The sequence below is a fragment of the Candoia aspera genome, chromosome 1 (genome assembly GCF_035149785.1).
Source record: "Candoia aspera isolate rCanAsp1 chromosome 1, rCanAsp1.hap2, whole genome shotgun sequence".
Classification (NCBI taxonomy): Eukaryota; Metazoa; Chordata; class Lepidosauria; order Squamata; family Boidae; genus Candoia; species Candoia aspera.
Window position 1 is genome coordinate 199586055 of NC_086153.1, and position 17285 is coordinate 199603339.

General features: G+C 39.6%; 2 protein-coding genes across 4 annotated transcripts in view; one reads left to right on the forward strand and one right to left on the reverse strand.

The window, feature by feature from the left end:
- Positions 1-6711: 6711 nt before the first annotated feature.
- Positions 6712-12449, forward strand: CD302 (CD302 molecule). Its single transcript, XM_063318314.1, has 5 exons — positions 6712-7200; positions 8360-8482; positions 9138-9311; positions 10635-10661; positions 11606-12449. The coding sequence occupies exons 1-5, from the start codon at positions 7074-7076 to the stop codon at positions 11794-11796; spliced, it is 642 nt and encodes a 213-aa protein (XP_063174384.1). The 5' UTR covers positions 6712-7073; the 3' UTR covers positions 11797-12449.
- A 2391-nt stretch (positions 12450-14840) lies between these two features.
- Positions 14841-17285, reverse strand: part of MARCHF7 (membrane associated ring-CH-type finger 7) — a 31396-nt gene continuing 28951 nt past the window's right edge. The window contains exons 11-12 of one of the 3 annotated variants that reach the window (XM_063318318.1): positions 16199-16248; positions 14841-15739 (exon numbers count right to left, since the gene is read on the reverse strand). In XM_063318318.1, the coding sequence (XP_063174388.1) occupies positions 16229-16248 (20 nt within the window). In that variant the 3' untranslated portion in view covers positions 14841-15739; positions 16199-16228. The remainder of the gene's footprint in view (positions 15740-16198; positions 16249-17285) is intronic. The other 2 variants (XM_063318317.1, XM_063318316.1) reach the window with 2 other exon arrangements.

Consider the following 17285-nt stretch of genomic DNA (forward strand, 5'->3'; position numbering starts at 1 on the left):
TAGCCTCCAGATAGGGACACGGTGGCACTGCGGGTTAAACCACTGAGCTGCTGAGCTTGCCGATTGGAAGGTCGGCGGTTCGAATCCGCATGACGGGGTGAGCTCCCGTTGCTAGTCCCAGCTCCTGCCAACCTAGCAGTTCGAAAACATGCCAATGTGAGTAGATTAATAGGTACCACTTCGGTGGGCAAGTTTAGTCATGCCGGCGGCCACATGGCCACAGAAGAGTCTACGGACAAACGCCGGCTCTTCGGCTTTGAAACGGAGATGAGCACCGCCCCCGAGAGTCGGACACGACTGGACTTTACGTCAAGGGAAACCTTTACCTTTGCCTTTAGCCTCCAGATGGTCTTCAAGGGCAGCCCTATGTAGAGCGCATGGCAATAGTGCAATCATGAGGTGAGCAGGCTGCGCTCATCAATCATTTTTGCCAGACTGAAACAGCGAGTAAATCCTCCCATTCCAGGAGGAGTCACAATTGGAGCACTAGATGGAGCTATGCAGATGCCCTCTTGGCCACAACTATTACCTGCTTTTCAAGCAACAGCTGTGAAGCCAAGACAACTCTGGACTGGATGGGAGTCAGCATTATCAAGAAAAAAACAGGCATATGCCAGTGTGTTATCAGGAGTTAAGGCAGAATGCAATGTATCCAAGCTAGTCTTTGTCAATTTATCCTTTACTTATTATAGAAGCTTTTTGCAGTAAGACAAAATGTAGGCCACTAGGCCTGGACTGATGTTAGAGCAATCACAACGCATCTAGATTCATTTCCTTTCAAGTCAGTCCATCTTATCATCTTAGTTTAGAGCATCCTGGCAAAAAGAGGATTTGGGTTAAGGGCTTGCAGCCAGGTCCTCTATCCTCCAAAGAACCTCTTTGTCCTTGTATTCAAAGTGCTCCGGACCTAATGGGCATTAGGAGTAGAGCTTCACTTCAGAGGGACTCTAGCTTTTACTTTGAAATAGTAAAGGCGATTTGACAAGGGAACACCATCAACCAATTACTTCTAACTTTTAAAGAAAATTGACTATTTAAAAAATATTTGAATGATTTCCCCTTACAGTCTATCAACTGTTGTTTTAACCCAGAGGATTCCTGTTTCTTCGGGTGAAGCGCCTCGTGCAGAGTGACGTGCAGAAATTCAACGAGTGCAGCTTCCATTGGGAAGCACTGTACCAGTTGAACGTCCGCCTCATTGCTGCTTCAGGTGACTGGCCTAAGAGAAAGCGCTAGAAGCACTGAGGGAGGGCATTTCTTCCCGAACTTCGCAAGCGCGTGACAGAGACCGCAGTTTGGGGCGAGCGCTGCTTTCCGTCCTTATCCAGCCATTCTCGCCCTGGCCGAGGCCCAAAGGGCGCTCACTCCGATGGTGGGTGGCGCCTGCGCGGCCCCAACCCCCGAGTGACGCGAGCGGGCCGGACGGAGCTCCTTGCCCGGCCATGGTCGCCCCCTCGCCCGCTTCCTACCCTGCCTGCTTTCTCAGCGGCTTTCTCCTGGCGGCCGCGTTGCCTTCGCTAGGAGCTGACGGTAAGGCGGGGCGGCGCCGGGGCGCTGCTTTGGAGGTGCCCCCGAGGCCCCTTTCCAGCTGCAGCCTTTGGAAGTACGCGCCTTCCCCTCCCTGTCCATCCTGCGTGAACCGCGCACACGAGACCGAAAGTGTTGAGGAGCGGGATTTCGAACGCGCTTCGAGCTTCGTGCGCTGCTTTTCCGCCTAATCTCTCTCTCAGGGTAGGCTGGGGTGTGGGGGGCGGGGCCGTTCCTCTAGGCCGCGCTGGGCTCTTGTTTTTGCTTGTGGTTTATTCGTTTAGTCGCTTCCGACTCTTCGTGACTTCATGGACCAGCCCACGCCAGAGCTTCCTGTCGGTCGTCAACACCCCCAGCTCCCCCAGGGACGAGTCCTGTTTTTGCTTAGCGGTTCCCATTATAGGGCAATCTGAAAACGGCCCCGTTGTGAGCGAGAGCAAATGTCAGTCCTCCAACTGGGTGGGCTGCTGCGAGGCGTTTTTCAGTCTTTTTAAATGCCCAACAACGCCTGTTTGTGGGGGAGGAGAAAGAGAGTGGGGAAGACATTGTATCTGATTGATCTGTCCAGACTGGAGCGAAACTAAGGATTTGCAAAGATGAACTAATACATGCTTCCTCGTGTTTTTCATGCATCACCACCACCAGAATCTAATTCAGTAACATGACAGGCAAATCAATTTCCTGTTTCATCCATAAGAAGATGAGAAAATTGCATTTAGCTGGGAGGTGGTTTTGTTTGAAATCCATTTGGCTGATGTACAGTTATTGAGCAACATAAGCATGCAAACAAAGCTTTCAGACAGAGGGCCTAAAATAAGTTTTATACAGCCAAATCTGCAATTCAGTCAGTCAATCAAATAAATAAATAAAGCACATTTAGGTAAAGCCTCCCTCAAGTTGAGATTGACTCCTGGCGAGTTCATGGGCCATCCCTGGGTAACAATATAGAAGTGGATCACCATTGCCACCTTCTGGAAAGTTTTTTCAACTTCTGGACTAGCCTGCAGCCCTATTATTTCTGGGTGGTCTCCCATCTAAGTACTACCTAGACCCAATCATACTAAACTTTCTTCCAAGTCAGCCAAGGTTGGCAAAGTGCTGCCACCTGTTGTGAATGGGGTAAAATCTGCTAATTGATTAGCCAGCTTCGAAATTAGAAGATGACATGGAAGTGAAACTGGTTGCTAAACAGGGGTGTATCTTCTTGAAATGCTATCAAACAACAAAAGAGTCGTTACTGAGTTGCTAGCCCATCCTTGAAGGCGTGGTGCTAAACTCCAAGGACACAAAGTCATAGACATAAAATATGACCATGTTTTCTGAAGTTTGGTGGGGCTTTTTGGTGACCATAGAATGAGTAACACGCACACACACCTTCAGCTAGCACAGGGTTTCAGTATTAATCTGAAATTTAGATGAGCAGAGTATTGTTCTTTTCTATTATACATGATTATTTTCCTGGTCATGAAAGATTTCATGGCCAGTTTCTTCTTTCCTCAGATAGACCCATCTTTGTTTCTCATGTCCTCAAATGTGAGGGCGGGGGAAGGAAGGAAGAGCATTCACAAAGAGCTTTTTAGGCCTCAAATTTTAGGGCTCACAATTTTTATTTTATTTTTTAGGTAGATCTCTGTGGTGTCCCTTTAATTTCATTAAAATTAGCCTTCTAATTTTAGACCTACTCCTCTCCTGCCTGGTATTTTTTGTTACAATCCCCATAATCCTGACTCTGTTCTTGGTGGCTGGAGATTGTGAGAGTTATAGTCTAAAACACGAGGAGAAACCTGGTTGTGGTTGCTCCCTCCCCGCCCCAAACTTGAGACAGCTACCATCTTGGGATTGTTATTAACTCAAATGCTGTAATTTGCACCAACCTAAAATTCAGCAACTGGTCTAGGACAATCCAACTGTTGTCCAACTATGGCAACTGTTTCAGATTTGAACAGCCAGGTAAATATGAACCTTCAAAAAGCTGAACATAGTCGGGGTAAAACAGCTTCCCGTGTATACTCCCTAGAGGTGGCTTACAGCGGATCCCATTGTGCTCAGCTAGAAAGAAAAATGTGATTGGCAAACTGAGAAAACCCCTTTAAAAGAAGTGAGGTGAGCAAAAGTCAAGCAAACCACATGTTATGGCTTAGAGCAGTGTTTCTCAACCTCAGCAATTTTAAGCATGCTGGCTGGGGAATTCTGGGAGTTAGAGTCCACACACCTTAAAGTTGCTGAGAAACACTGGCCTAGAGGGATATGCTGACTGATTTGAATAGCATCCAGAGGCATGCTGTTAAATTCCCAGATACAGTCAGTGGTCACTGCATCTCTTGCCCTTTCATCTGTGGAATTGGGCAGGATTCCAGACGTGTGGGAGGGCATCAGGACGGAAGGCAAACCAGTGCTTGAGGAACACCAGATGGGAAAAACCATGGCTGCCAACCTCCACTTTCCACAGGGAATTTAAAGGTGTCACATTAATATCTGGGGAGTAACAGCAGGCTAGCAACCCCCTATGTAAATAGAATATTGCTCATTTACTGGTATAACCTTTCTATCTATATGTATGTATATAACCTATTACTAGGGAAATAATAGAACTGTTGACTTTAAGGATTGGCTTCTTTTTTACATCCATTCCCACTTAGAGACCACTGAAAAAAATAAATCTGTGCCAATCCAAAAACTGTGGAAAAACTGTTAGGTTATGGCGAGAGAGATGGCACTAAATTTCATTCTATAAATTTTCCTCTCCTGGATAATTTTTTTCCCTAGACCTCCAGGATTATTATCTAATATCATTATTAGAAATTACTCTTGCTGAGTAGCACGTTCAGATTTGCTTTAATCTCTATAAAATACGTCAGATGACTCCGTTGTAAGTCAGATGCTGTTAGAATACTTTGAATATATTTCAAGGTTGATCTGAGGTATGGGAAAGCCCTTCTGACCAATGGCTATTTGGCATATATATGTGTCTGCCTCCATTATTGTCCTCATCCCACCCACAGAATTGACCTCAGGAAAGAATTGTGATTTTTTGGGAGGGGGGTAAGCTGTCCCTAAAATACATTATATTTCTCTTGGAGATCTATTCTCTCTCTCATGGTTTCCTGTTTCATAATAGACTGTGGGTGGGTTTGTACGTGCATGCCTTCAAGTCAGTTTTTGACTCCTGGTGACTGCCTGGGCTAGTCCCTGCAGTTTTCTTCGCACGTTTTTTCAGAAATAGTTGCCCTTGCCTCCTCCCTAGGGCTGAGAGAAAGTGCCCCAGGGTCACCCAGCTGGCTTTGTATCTAAGATGGGACTAGAACTCATTGTCTCCTGGTTTCTAGCCTGGTGCCTTAATCATGACATCAAACTGGCTCTTAAGCATTAAATAAAATTTTAAAAATTCCAGGGCTATTGCCATTATCCTATTCCAGAGTTTTTCAAACTGTTCTCTGGAACCCCTGGTCCCACAAGAACTTGATGGGGCTCCATGAGGACTCAAGGCTAAATCAAAAGTTCACTCAAATGCAGCCAGGGGCATCCACAGCCATTTTTTAAAGGTACAGCAGGCAAAAATGATGGCTGTGATCTTACCATAGATCACCTTGGCTGCATGGCATTCCCCTACAAAAAAAAAAAGAAAAAGCCACAACCACCAGCTGCACGTGCCTGTCCTGCCTTCTGCAAAATCATCCTGCCCCAGCCCTGCCTCCCTCCCCAGTCCCTGAGCAAGTTCAACCAGGTTTTGGGTGGACAAGGCAGGAGCTTCCTGAGGGGCAGTGATTCCTAAGTGGCCTTTTTGGTATGGATAGGTGGTGATCAGTTAACCCAGGTTTCCTTTTATTACCAATTTTCTATCACTAGAACTTTGCCTCTTGAACAGGGCTTCCAAGTTCCATGGCCTCCTTAAACAAATGATGATCAGGGACACCTTTTACATTACATCTAAGTCTTCTAACCCTGACTACTTATGCCTAGCAGGACATGCAGCAAAATTTCCATCCATTTGAATAGCCTGGATTGTCAGGGTTTCTATTCACATGGAACATCTCTGCAATGCAGTTGTATGTGCACTGATGCAAACTTCACACTGAAGGAAAGATCATGGGGAGAATAGCCAAGCCAGTGAAGAGGTTCTGTTAGGGTGTAGTCTACATATGAATGTATATTACACATGCAACTTAATCATGTGTGAGGTGTTGGAATTATTAGGGGCCAACTCAGCATTGTCTCACAAGCATAGTAAGGGGGTTTCTCTAGCAAACACATCTCTATTGTATTTGTGGGATGTCACATGGGTCACCTGATTTCCACTTCCTTCTTCTTGGGCTTGGGGATTAACAATCTCCATTACCCTTCTGGCACACATGCAAGCAGGAGGTGCTGCAGGAATGCAGCCCTCCCCCTACCATCTTGCCTGCATGCAGTCATTTCTATTCCACATAAAAATGTGTCTACAAAAAACTGGTGGTGCAGAAATGCTTTCTACTGTGAAACTACCTGTATCCAGATCTACTGAATAAAAGTAAGCTATCTCTATTTTTCTTCATCTAACTACTTTGTGAAGACTGAATTTATTTCTGAATGTAATTAAGCTTAATGAGCAAGTTCTCTTCTGGTTCACACTTCTACTCTGCAAGATTGCTGTTAGCTGCTTGAAGTTCTTTTATTAACCTTTAAAAACTCCATTATGAGGAACCTTACAGATTTTAATTGGCTTCCAAAATCACATTAAACCAAGACTAGACCTAATGATATTGCCAAATGCTCCTGGACATACAAAATGCTCTGGGTTGAGCTTGATTCTTGGGGACTAGTTTCTGGCAATAATTATATTATAGATCTCTCCCCAACAAACAAGATCCGCGCTGCTGGATTTTATGTTTTATATTCTATATTCATTTTATTTTTATAGTTATTTATATTGTAATTTATGTGTTTTAATTTTGATTGTAAACTGCCCAGAGTCCCCTTTTTGGGGGAGATGGGCGGTGATGGAAATTTGAAATATGAATGAATGAATGATAAGGAAGTGGTGTGCCGCTACCTTCTTTTGGAGTGCTTTTACAACTTCCCAGGCCAACTAGGGAACAAGAAGTGCAATTAAACATGGGACGAAACAGCATACATGCACGCACACACATCAATATAGCTGCAATGAATGTTAAAAACTACAATGTGTACCTTGTCAAAAGGGAAGTCTCAAGAAGAGTCTTACGGTTAGATTGTTCTTTAGATTTAAAGCTAAAAAATAAAGGCTGCTTTGGGTTGGGGCTGCTGGGCTTGGGAAAGAAAGCTTCAGCCTTTTTTGCAATCATACTCTTCCCTTTCTCTAGCTGCTATTTGTTCCACTAAAGAAACAATTGCCTGAAGGTCACACTTAACCCTTCATCACAAAAAATGGGCAGCAGCCTAATTTTCAATTCTGTAGTTGATCTCATTTATTTCAAATCTGATTAGGTTGTGCCCAACTTATATTGAATGCTGTATAAACATTTGGAGCAACTCATTCATTTCATTTGTATGTTGTGAAGCTGGGGCTGACCACAGAAACAGATGGTCTCATGTTCTCTTGTGTAGCCTGCCCTTCCGTTGCTTGGATTCTGTTCCAAAAGAGCTGCTATGCTTTACTTCAGGGATCCTCAGAAGGCTACAGCATGGATGATGCCAGGGAGCTCTGCCAAGGCAATGGTAAGACAACTCTGCTGTTTCCAACCTCATCCCAACCTTGGGTGATGCACTGAGATCAGCTGAGGCTACCTGAGCAGGAATGGGGGTCCTTTCAACATCTGAATGTTTGCCATTTTGAAGACTGTTAATACTCATAGTGGTTATTAGATCACGCACACATTACTTGCTTAGGATAGAAACCTACACACTGTACAGCCAGGAAAGGTCTTGGGCTTCCATGGTTGATCCATCACAGGCTCTTCCAAGTACACTGATTCTAGCATGCTCTTTCTTGCACTCTCAGACATTTCTAATGTTGCAGACAGAGCTGCTATTTTATTGATTCCTGTCCCGGTATTTTCCAGACTGTTTACTTTAAGCGTTGTGGAACTGTCTGCAATGCAGCACGAGTGTACATGCACATGCACCCTTAAGTATTGCAGAGAGTGTTTAAGTGCATTTGGAAGCCACGAATGGGCTTTGTACAGGTCAGCAACTATGTAATAAAAGAATTGAACTTGCTTACTCAGTTTATGTGCATCTTTTCATTTGGCCAGGATGATCAAGGCTAACAACATACCTAATGAATTGGAGCATTTACTCCAATTCACATGAACTGGCACCCATCTGTAGACTGCAGGGAAAAATAGGCATATTTAAGGGCCATCAAGAGACCAGAACGAATGAAAGCTACTTAGTCCAATTTTACCAAAACTCAATGACAGTGTTTACTGCTTACCTACAAAGCATTTCCAAGTTTAAGCTGCTAAATTCATACGATATCCAGAGGTGTGTTCATTCTTGTGGAATATACTTGCAATGGAATTAGGTTAGAATCTGCTCGAGATTACTGTGCATGCATTTCCCACTGTGATTAGCAGATCCAAATTCCTTATAAATGGCTGTTGTATTATACTTCTGTTAGCCACAGACCAGTTGGTTGGCTGCCTGTTGGTTCATTGATTTATTATTTCTATCCTGCCCTTTTCCAAGGCAGCAGCATATCTGAGAATCTCTCCTGGTTAAATCCCTACATCAATAGCGTGGGATAGGTTGGGCTAAGAAAAGGACTGGCATAGAATGACTTGAAGGCACATCATGAGTTATACCTGCATTGGGGCTGTTTTAATCAAAGATTGGGTACTGAAAATAATTTTCTGTTTTTATTTCCTAAATGTAGCCTCTGGAGCTGATATCATTAGTATAAATAGCAAAGATGAAAATATCTTTATTCAAAGTAGTTTTCGCTCAAATTGGCATGGTCCAGAATATATCTCTCTTGGCATGTTTTTTGACACTGATGGTAAGTGAACAAATCCTGTTAGAAACCTGGTCCACCTTCTCTTGATTTTTGTACTACAGCTTCATTAAGAACTATACTCCCTCTTAAGATAACAAGGTTTCTACATGCAACTTCTTCAATAACTCACTCTTGTTCTGGGTTTGGAAATGGGCCCTAGGGAATCCAGAGAGAATTGTGAAAACAAAGCTTATAGGAAGAACACTAGGCTTGCAGAATGAACAGAGGGGCTGAGGGATAGCCTCTTCCATTGGACGGACTGCAAGGAAAATGAAATAGGATGACAGGCTTGTACCAGGGGAATCTAAACTTTATCTGCTATTGACCAAGGTACAAGTCACTATTCACAAAAGATTGTCCCTGGCTATCATTGTACCAGGGGTAATGTAGTTGAGGGGATGGACTCTGATCTGCAAAAATGTTTAATGCAATCAATCTGTCACAATATAATCTTAAGCATATTCACTACTAGGAAAACATTTCTTAGTTCCTGGAGGCTTTCTATTGTTTCTCTTTAAAGCAACAACTTAAACTAAATTGAATAAATAAAACTAAAATCAAAACTACTTGTTCACAAGTCATCAAGTCAATGTGGGTTTTTACTTTGGCTCACATCTATGAACCTAACAAAAGTAATTTTACATCTATTGTATTGCAGATGATATTTTCAAATGGTTTGATGATTCCAAAGTAAATTTTACAAACTGGATAGAGGAAGAAAGTAACAATGAACTCCTAAACACTTGTGCTACTATGCATACAGCTTCAGGTGGATGGAAAAAAGTCTCCTGTGAACACCTTCCCCTGACTAAGATCCTGTGTGAAACTACTGGTACGTAAGAGCCATAACTACATTGCCTTAAAAACAACAACACACCACTGAAGATTTCTATGGCAGGCCAGAATGGCTAGATTTCACAGGCTGTGGAAGGGCTTTCAGGTAGAATAACTTCTGTTGCTATTTAGGTCCTCTTCCAAATACCTGGAGCCCTTTATTCATCAATCCCCAGTCACCACAGTCATTAAACTTAATTCCAGTGTCATTTTATTCCTGTACTGGTCATATACGCAGTATAATTATGATAACTTAATTAATTAGAAGATACAAATGGATTCTTCAAAGGAAACTGTAAACAGTATTCTGCTATTTGGCTTTTCGTGTAACAATGCACAAGTAGACACAAGAAAAATTACCTGCATCCTTTCATGTCAAGGAGCTTGGTCACTACTCTGGTAGGGTTATCAACAAATGACTTCCACATTACCAGTTTTAGGTAACATTCTTTTGATTATTCCTGCAGCAAGCATATCAGGACTATCAGTGCTTTTAAGAAAGCAGTTACAAAAGATTATTTCAGCAAGACATTGGATTGGATATTTCCTGATTCCAGCACTGAAACCAAATAGACTTCAAGCCTAATTCTTCATGTTCTAAGTTTCCCAGTTTTAACTGGGTCAGTAATTGCCCTATAATGAAAATGGACTGTAACTTTCCTACCTGAATCAAAAATTATCGGTGCTGGTATTCATCCAGGTCATATCCCACCTATCAGTGCAATCCTGTGTTTTCTTTTGTCTGGGCTGAAATCGTTCTCCAGGAAAGTGAGTGTGGAAGGTTCTTGCTTGGGAGGTCTTTAAAGCATACTTTTCATTATTATCGTGTTCAGTCTATTATCAATATAAAATTCATTACAATGAAAGCAAGAGGTTATCTGTTCTTATAGACACTGTGCAACAAACCACACTTCATTCATTTCCTATTCACAAACACAGTCACATGATATATGAGGTTTACTATGCTAGAACATGAATGAAGATTAGAATCAAACTGCAGTCAGTAGACCCATGTGGATGGACAATATCTGTATTTGAATACCTATCTGATTTACACCCACAATTTCCAATTCCCAAGGAGATCCACATCCAGAAAATACTTCCCCAAATGGACTCCCCTTTTTATATCAGCATATTTCTCAGTTTTAATATTGGTCACTGTTGTTGTTTGGTCACTAAGTTGCTTGTTACTGACTACTGGATAGTACAGTCAATTAATTATTTTCACTACTTCTCTGTGAAATAAGAATAAAATGTAGACTCTTTAAAAATAAGTAAATCAAATTAATAAATGCTCATTTTTTTCTGCATATCCCTGAAGTTCTTTATCAAAAGACACATTTATTTGGTAAGTAATCCATTTTGTTTTCTTTTATATTCTCTAGTAATGAAACACTGATAAGACAGAGTTTTCCTACTTCAGAGCAGTTTTCTTTTTCAGCGAACATCATTCTCAATGATCATGGATTGGCTCCACATGTGGATATAATTACAGCAGGTCCATCGAAAGCAATCTAGTTTAGTCATGACTAATTTAACTCATCCCATCGATTTTAATAGAACTTTTCTAAGTATGACTAAATATGGAACTACCGTTGTGTATTCTATTTGGATATGCATTAAAGATCTCCATTCACTGTTAAATGTCACAGATTCCCCACATTTTTCATTGCCAATTAGCCTGGTACATAATGGAGAAAGTTGTTTGTATCGTGGGAACAGATCCACTGGAAGCTATACTGGCCAGGAGGATATGCAAAATCAATGTTCTACAAAGGCAATAACTTTGTTAAGTCAACCATTTTTCAGGCTTATTAAAATTCTTACTAATTAGTTAAACATTAGAAAAGGGTAAAATTATACTTGTTGCATTCTAAAATAGCATGAAGATGAGCCCAAGGATGATAGTTTGGGTGCATCTGGAACAGCATGATGAAACATGCTTGCGACAGTAGCTGTCACTTACCAGCAGTTTTGGGGCTGGGATATGTAGGACAAAATAATATAGAAATTAAAAAGTGACAAGGTAGCATCAAAGTGTTATGGAAACATTTCTAGATCTCACCGTTTATGATCTCAGATAACTCCCCACATCCTAGAAAACTAGGATTGTGGTCCATTGAGCTTAAAAGATTTAATGGATAACTAAATAAATGGCTGCAAGTAAGCCAGTTCAGGGAAATGGTCCAATAATATTAGAATGTTAAATAGCTGAAAAACATTTGCAATTGCAGAATAACAAGATACATAATATGATTATGTACTTTTGTTGGAATCTCTATATTGTTTCAGAAACTGCTTGGACAACCATCGTAGTCATAATGTCAACAATAATTGTGTCAATGTCTGCAGCATTTCTCTGGTTCCTTTATCAAAGGAGGATATCATCTAGACCAACATGTACCATACATAATTCCATCACTCAAGTTCCATGTGACAATGAAACATTTCTTATAGATGAAGAAAATGAATATTCTGCATAAATTGCTTTCATTTAGATACAATTACAGAAATGGGCAATGGACCAATACTGCCTTCAACACCACTAGCACAAATATAATCCAAATGAAGATGTTTACTTGCTTTTACTCATATGAAATAATTTTCTGTCTAAATGTGCGTTTTTCAAGATGCTTAACTCCCCTTTGATAATACCCATAGTTTAAAAATCATTCTTATCTGGAAAGGCAAATATGCCCAAAAACCCTTTGGAAGGAAGAAGCTCCTGCCTTCAGGGACACTGTGCTAAATTTAATCTGATGAGACAGTTCACATCAAATGAACTAGGACCAACAAGTCTCACAGCATTCATTTGATTATGAAGTTCAGAATTCCAGTTGTGGACTAGAAGTCTCTACAAAAACTCTTATCATTCCCAAAAATTTAAAACACAAGATTGTAAAATACTATCTTTAAGAAACATGGAGCAACTGAGATCATGAACAATGAAGATGACAATTTATTAAAACCTGTAGATAGTACTTTTATGATGAAGTCTGCATATTCTCCTAGTGAATGTCAACTTTTTTTTTAATTAACAAAATATGGAACAACACAAGGACCTTCAACACAAGCCCAATCTTTTTATATGTTTGTTCTAATATACTGTTCTGTAAAATAAAATTGAGTATAAATATTTGCATTTTTTGACTCAAATAAAAGCAGTAACTAAAACTGGCCTTTCTAGAATTGTATACATAAAGTAATTCTGTATTTACAATTAGGCTATCAATTGTTGATAGGCATGGGGTATTTGGGAATTACTGCTTAATCTCTCAAAGTGGCTGAGTAAGTTAAGTAATTGCTTAAACAACAATTTTATTCAAAGTTTGCCACGTTACACTGCAGGTGGTAATCTAACTAGCATTGCTCACAATTAGGTTCCAATCCTAAATACATGAATTTTTATGTAAATGAGTATTACATCATAATAAATTATCATTTGGATGCTCGAACATGGGCATCACATCTTTACTATGCTAGCTGACCTTATAATTTAGGTAATTTCATGCCTCTCTGTGCCAGAAAAAAAACCATAATATTGGTTAAACAGGCTTGATGACCCTCTCCCAATCTCTCCTAAATTAATTTTAGTCAAATTCTTCATAGACAGAAGGGAAGAGTTTTATGTAGCTCAGAACATTATAGCTCATACTTTTTAGGCCTAATCACATAGATTTTTCCCAAAATGAGGTACTAGCCTCTACACGCAGAGCAGAGCACTTTTATGTATACACTTTTATGGATGCACTGCAAGCAGCAAAGTCAAAGATTTTCTCCAGAACAAAATATGAAGACTCAGAATAAGATGGAAAAAATTCTCAAAATTACCTGCTCTCCCTTTTAACATTTTCTTTATATTGGCCTTCCTATCTCTATTCCAGTATTTCAAAAGACAGCAGCTAACAGTAGAAGATGCTCAAACTCTGGATTGCAATTTTTAGAGCACTCAATATATATATGTAGAATACTTGTATGGACTGGGGAAATTTAGTATTGTTTTACTGAGTTACTATTCTTCTTGCAGAAAAAAAATCTTTCCTATGAAAACTGTACAGTAGAGATCCACAGGGCTAAGTCTGTCTCCTACATTTACAGTAGAATACAGTACTTCTACATATACAGGTAGTCCTTGTTCAGTGACTGCCTTGGACAGCAACCGTTCACAGTTATGACAGTGATGGAGAAGTAACTTTGCGACCATTTCTCGCATTTACAACCTTTGCAGGTCTGTAAAGCAAAGGAAAGCTGAAGTAAGATCATCAGCAAAGTCGCAGTTTCTTAACAACTGCTTTGCTTAATGACCAAGTTGCTGGTCCCAATTGTGGTTGCTAAACAAGGACCACTTATACCATACTCTATTTACAGTTGGGGAGAGTTCCCCACCAATGGATATCCAGCTCTATTCTTCTGTCAATTAAGATTCACAAGCAATACTTTGCTTGAGGTTTTCCTACTAACAGATTAAGACTGCTATATGTGCCTAATCATTTTGGCCGGGTTAAAAGGTTGTATTAGATTGTCTCCTCTCATGTGCTTCATGCAAAATAGCCTGGGGGGGAGGAAACCTGCCCGGACTTGTTCTTACTTTTTTTTTTTTTTCTCTGCCGGCAATGTAGGCAAGCAAGGCTTGCTCCAAAGGGAGCTAAGTCTTTTAAATGTTTTGTTTTTGATTTTGCTTTCTGTAAATAAATTATTTTTATAGAAATGCTTGGTGTGACTTTTTTGACCTCTCCTGGGCTAAAGGCTTTCCCAGCATCTGCCAACAACTTTGTTACAAAGAAGTATGCAACTCTCCACATGAGTAGGACAGAACAACATCCCTGTCACACAGCTTGAGTGCAACCAGGATCTTTTAGATGCAAAGAATTCTGTGTGAGCTGAAACTCTAGTGGGAATTCTTAACTCTAAATGGGACTATTATGTGGAAGGAAGAAGGTAACATGATGTTCTTTGGGTGAAGGCTTTATGACTTTAGTTGGATCAGGAACCTGGACTGCATGGAAACTGCTTTCTCCCACTCCCTCTTTGGATCTCAACCAACTCATTTTGAAGCATTCAAAAGATAGTTTATGCAATATAAGTGTATTTGATATGAATACATCTGCCAAGACACTATTCTGAAGTTTGAAATGGATACTACTGATTTGGACTGTGCTATTTGGACTGTGAAGTTTGAAATGGATACTAATGGACTGTGCTATTCATATAAGAGGGAAAAGATGCTCTCTGTGAAGGGATCATTTTCAGAGATTGCATTCCTGGAAAAAGTAATGGCAAGCCATTTCTGAATGGTTGCCAAGAAACTTGTATGGAAGTATCCATGAAATCACCAGGAGTAGAGCTCACCTGGAAGGAGACATTACCTTTATGAGTCTTAATATCAGTAGCAACACAAGAAACCTATCCCCATTACTGCTCTGCCCCAACGGATCCAATTGGCATTGATGTACTTAAACCAAACAAAACTATGTGGGTATGACTCAAGCTCTAAATGTTAGCTTATTTTAAAGACGCAGACAAATCATAGGGATTGCAATTTTTATTTAACAAACAGGTGACAACACTAGAAAACACATTGATAACCAGTGCCTTAGCAGTGAATGTGGGTTCTAAAAAAAGTTCATCCAGATAAATAGCTTGGTTAAGATTCTAAACTGTAAGTTTTATTCCTTCCAGGAATGCTGAAATGCTTGTGTTTACTGCTGTAATTCCTTACTGGAACTTCTACATAATATCATCAAATATAATCTGCAGTTTTGAAATCAATATTTATAAAAGCCATAATTAACACTTATTAGTAGCCCCTTGCAAGTTTATTGCTTTGAGTTAAACATTCCTCAAGAAAAACTTAGAGAAACTTAACACTAATCACATAACCCATTCATTCCCTCATTCAATCTAGGTTGTTAACACTGGAAGCAAAATGATGAGACTTCCCAATAGATATTTTAAAATGGTAAGTTAATGAAGAATTATCCCCTCCCTGTGACTTGGACTTGCAAACTTACTTAATAGTTCCACTTAGTGCCAGCAGAAGAGCAAAACTTGAGAAACATTTCCCAGAATTTGTAACTGATTTCTGTAAGAAGTTTATACAAAAAGAAATCTTCCTTACACATAAAAATCATGTCTTTTAGAAGAAGGCATACATGTCATATCTGAAAGAAGAAAAATAGACTGTTCAGACTTGTAGACTGAATTAGCAATATCCAATATCTATGGATAGCAGTGTGCAACAGCAGATTTTATCTTGACTCAGCAATTCTTCAGAAATCTAATAGAATTCAGCATGTTTTTTTACTAAATAAATATGCACTGATGTTACTTGAGTCAGCTGAGCATTTAGCCCTTCCATTTCCATCTATGCAGCATCAAGGGTTCTATCGAGATCACCATCTTCAGAATCATCATCATCTGAAGCTGCTGGAAGTACAGAATATAATCAGAAACTTTTCTAGAAGTCTAAGATCAAGGACATTATTTTTAATTTACCACAGCATCTCATTTTGTAAAATATTTATATACCTTTGAACTCAGTGCTTCAGAATGGAGTGCTTCCCTAAACTAATATCTACATATAACTTTATCTTAACATCTCTGAAACTAAAAGTCAAAATACACCTATATTTATGCTATAGACTATTGCTTTTAGTAAGCACATGAATGTAAAAGGAAATCAAAACTATTTCTTTAAAAAGCAACTTGAGGGAAAAGGATAAAATATAAATATAGTATATTTTTATATTTTAGAAAATTAAGTAAAAAACATCTAAAGCTATTATCTTTAGGTACCATTTTAATAATTCTCAATGTGAACCCACTAATGAAATTCTTTTATGCCTTCTAACAACAGTAATCCTATAAAAATACTTAGACACTTACTTGCCAACTGTCACAATAATGTTCTGCCCATCATTTCAATTTAATGTATGCTAGGAAGTGCAGACATATAGGAATGGTTTCAGTTTTTCCTTGTTTTACAACTACCCAAGTTAAGAATGATAAAGCGCCAGATTTTTACCAGTGTAATGAAGTGTTTCACTTTGTGTGTAATTTTGCTTTGGTTTTAATATGAAAGTACATATATATGAATGGCAATATATAAATAACATTAATAGACACCTTCAATACCAGAAAGGCTAACAAAGGGTTATCTTTCCCAGAAGAGTATTATTAAACTACATGGCTAAGATTATTATGGAACAACCATGTTAAAGAGTAAAAGCCCTTTCAAAGCAAAAACTCCAGATGTACCTAGTACAAATAAATGGCCAGGTATTCTCAAAATGTCCTAAAAGGAATCCAACATTTATAAATAGAGTAAATAATACCAAATAGATAAACAAGGTTTGGATTATTCAAATTCCTATATCTGTAAGAAAAGGGGACAAGAAAATAATATTTCACCAAGGAAACCTCTTACGATTTGGCAACTACAGACACAGATTACAAGAGAATAGACAGTGTTCATTCACAGATGATGATGAAACAGTCATGAAATAAATGTTCTCTTCAAAACCTAGCAAACCCTTTTTTAAAAAACAGATACTGATACAAGTGCTTCCCCATGATTACTAGAGAAGAAATTTTGCTCACAAATCCCAGGCTCTTGCTGTACCAGGTTGCATCCAGGTTCCACAGAACAAAAATAGAGCAGGCAGTGTGGACTAATTCAATATTGATTGGTATCAAGAAGTGCTGGGATTCCTACTCACTGGAAAGAAAAAAGGGGGCACTGAAGTAGGTGGGTCTGCCTGTCTATCTGCAGGAGGCATCTCTGTCTCCAGGGGGCAGAAGTTAGTAATGATCAGAGTTTAACTCTATACATTCTGTGTTATTTTAGTTCCTTTTATCATCCCCCTAACAAGAGCTACCTTTGTAATGGACAGTAGAAAGATGTATATAGGGCCCTTAGGCATAGAGATGTACAAGGAAGAGGCATTACATGTGCACGTGACCTAAAGAGGCA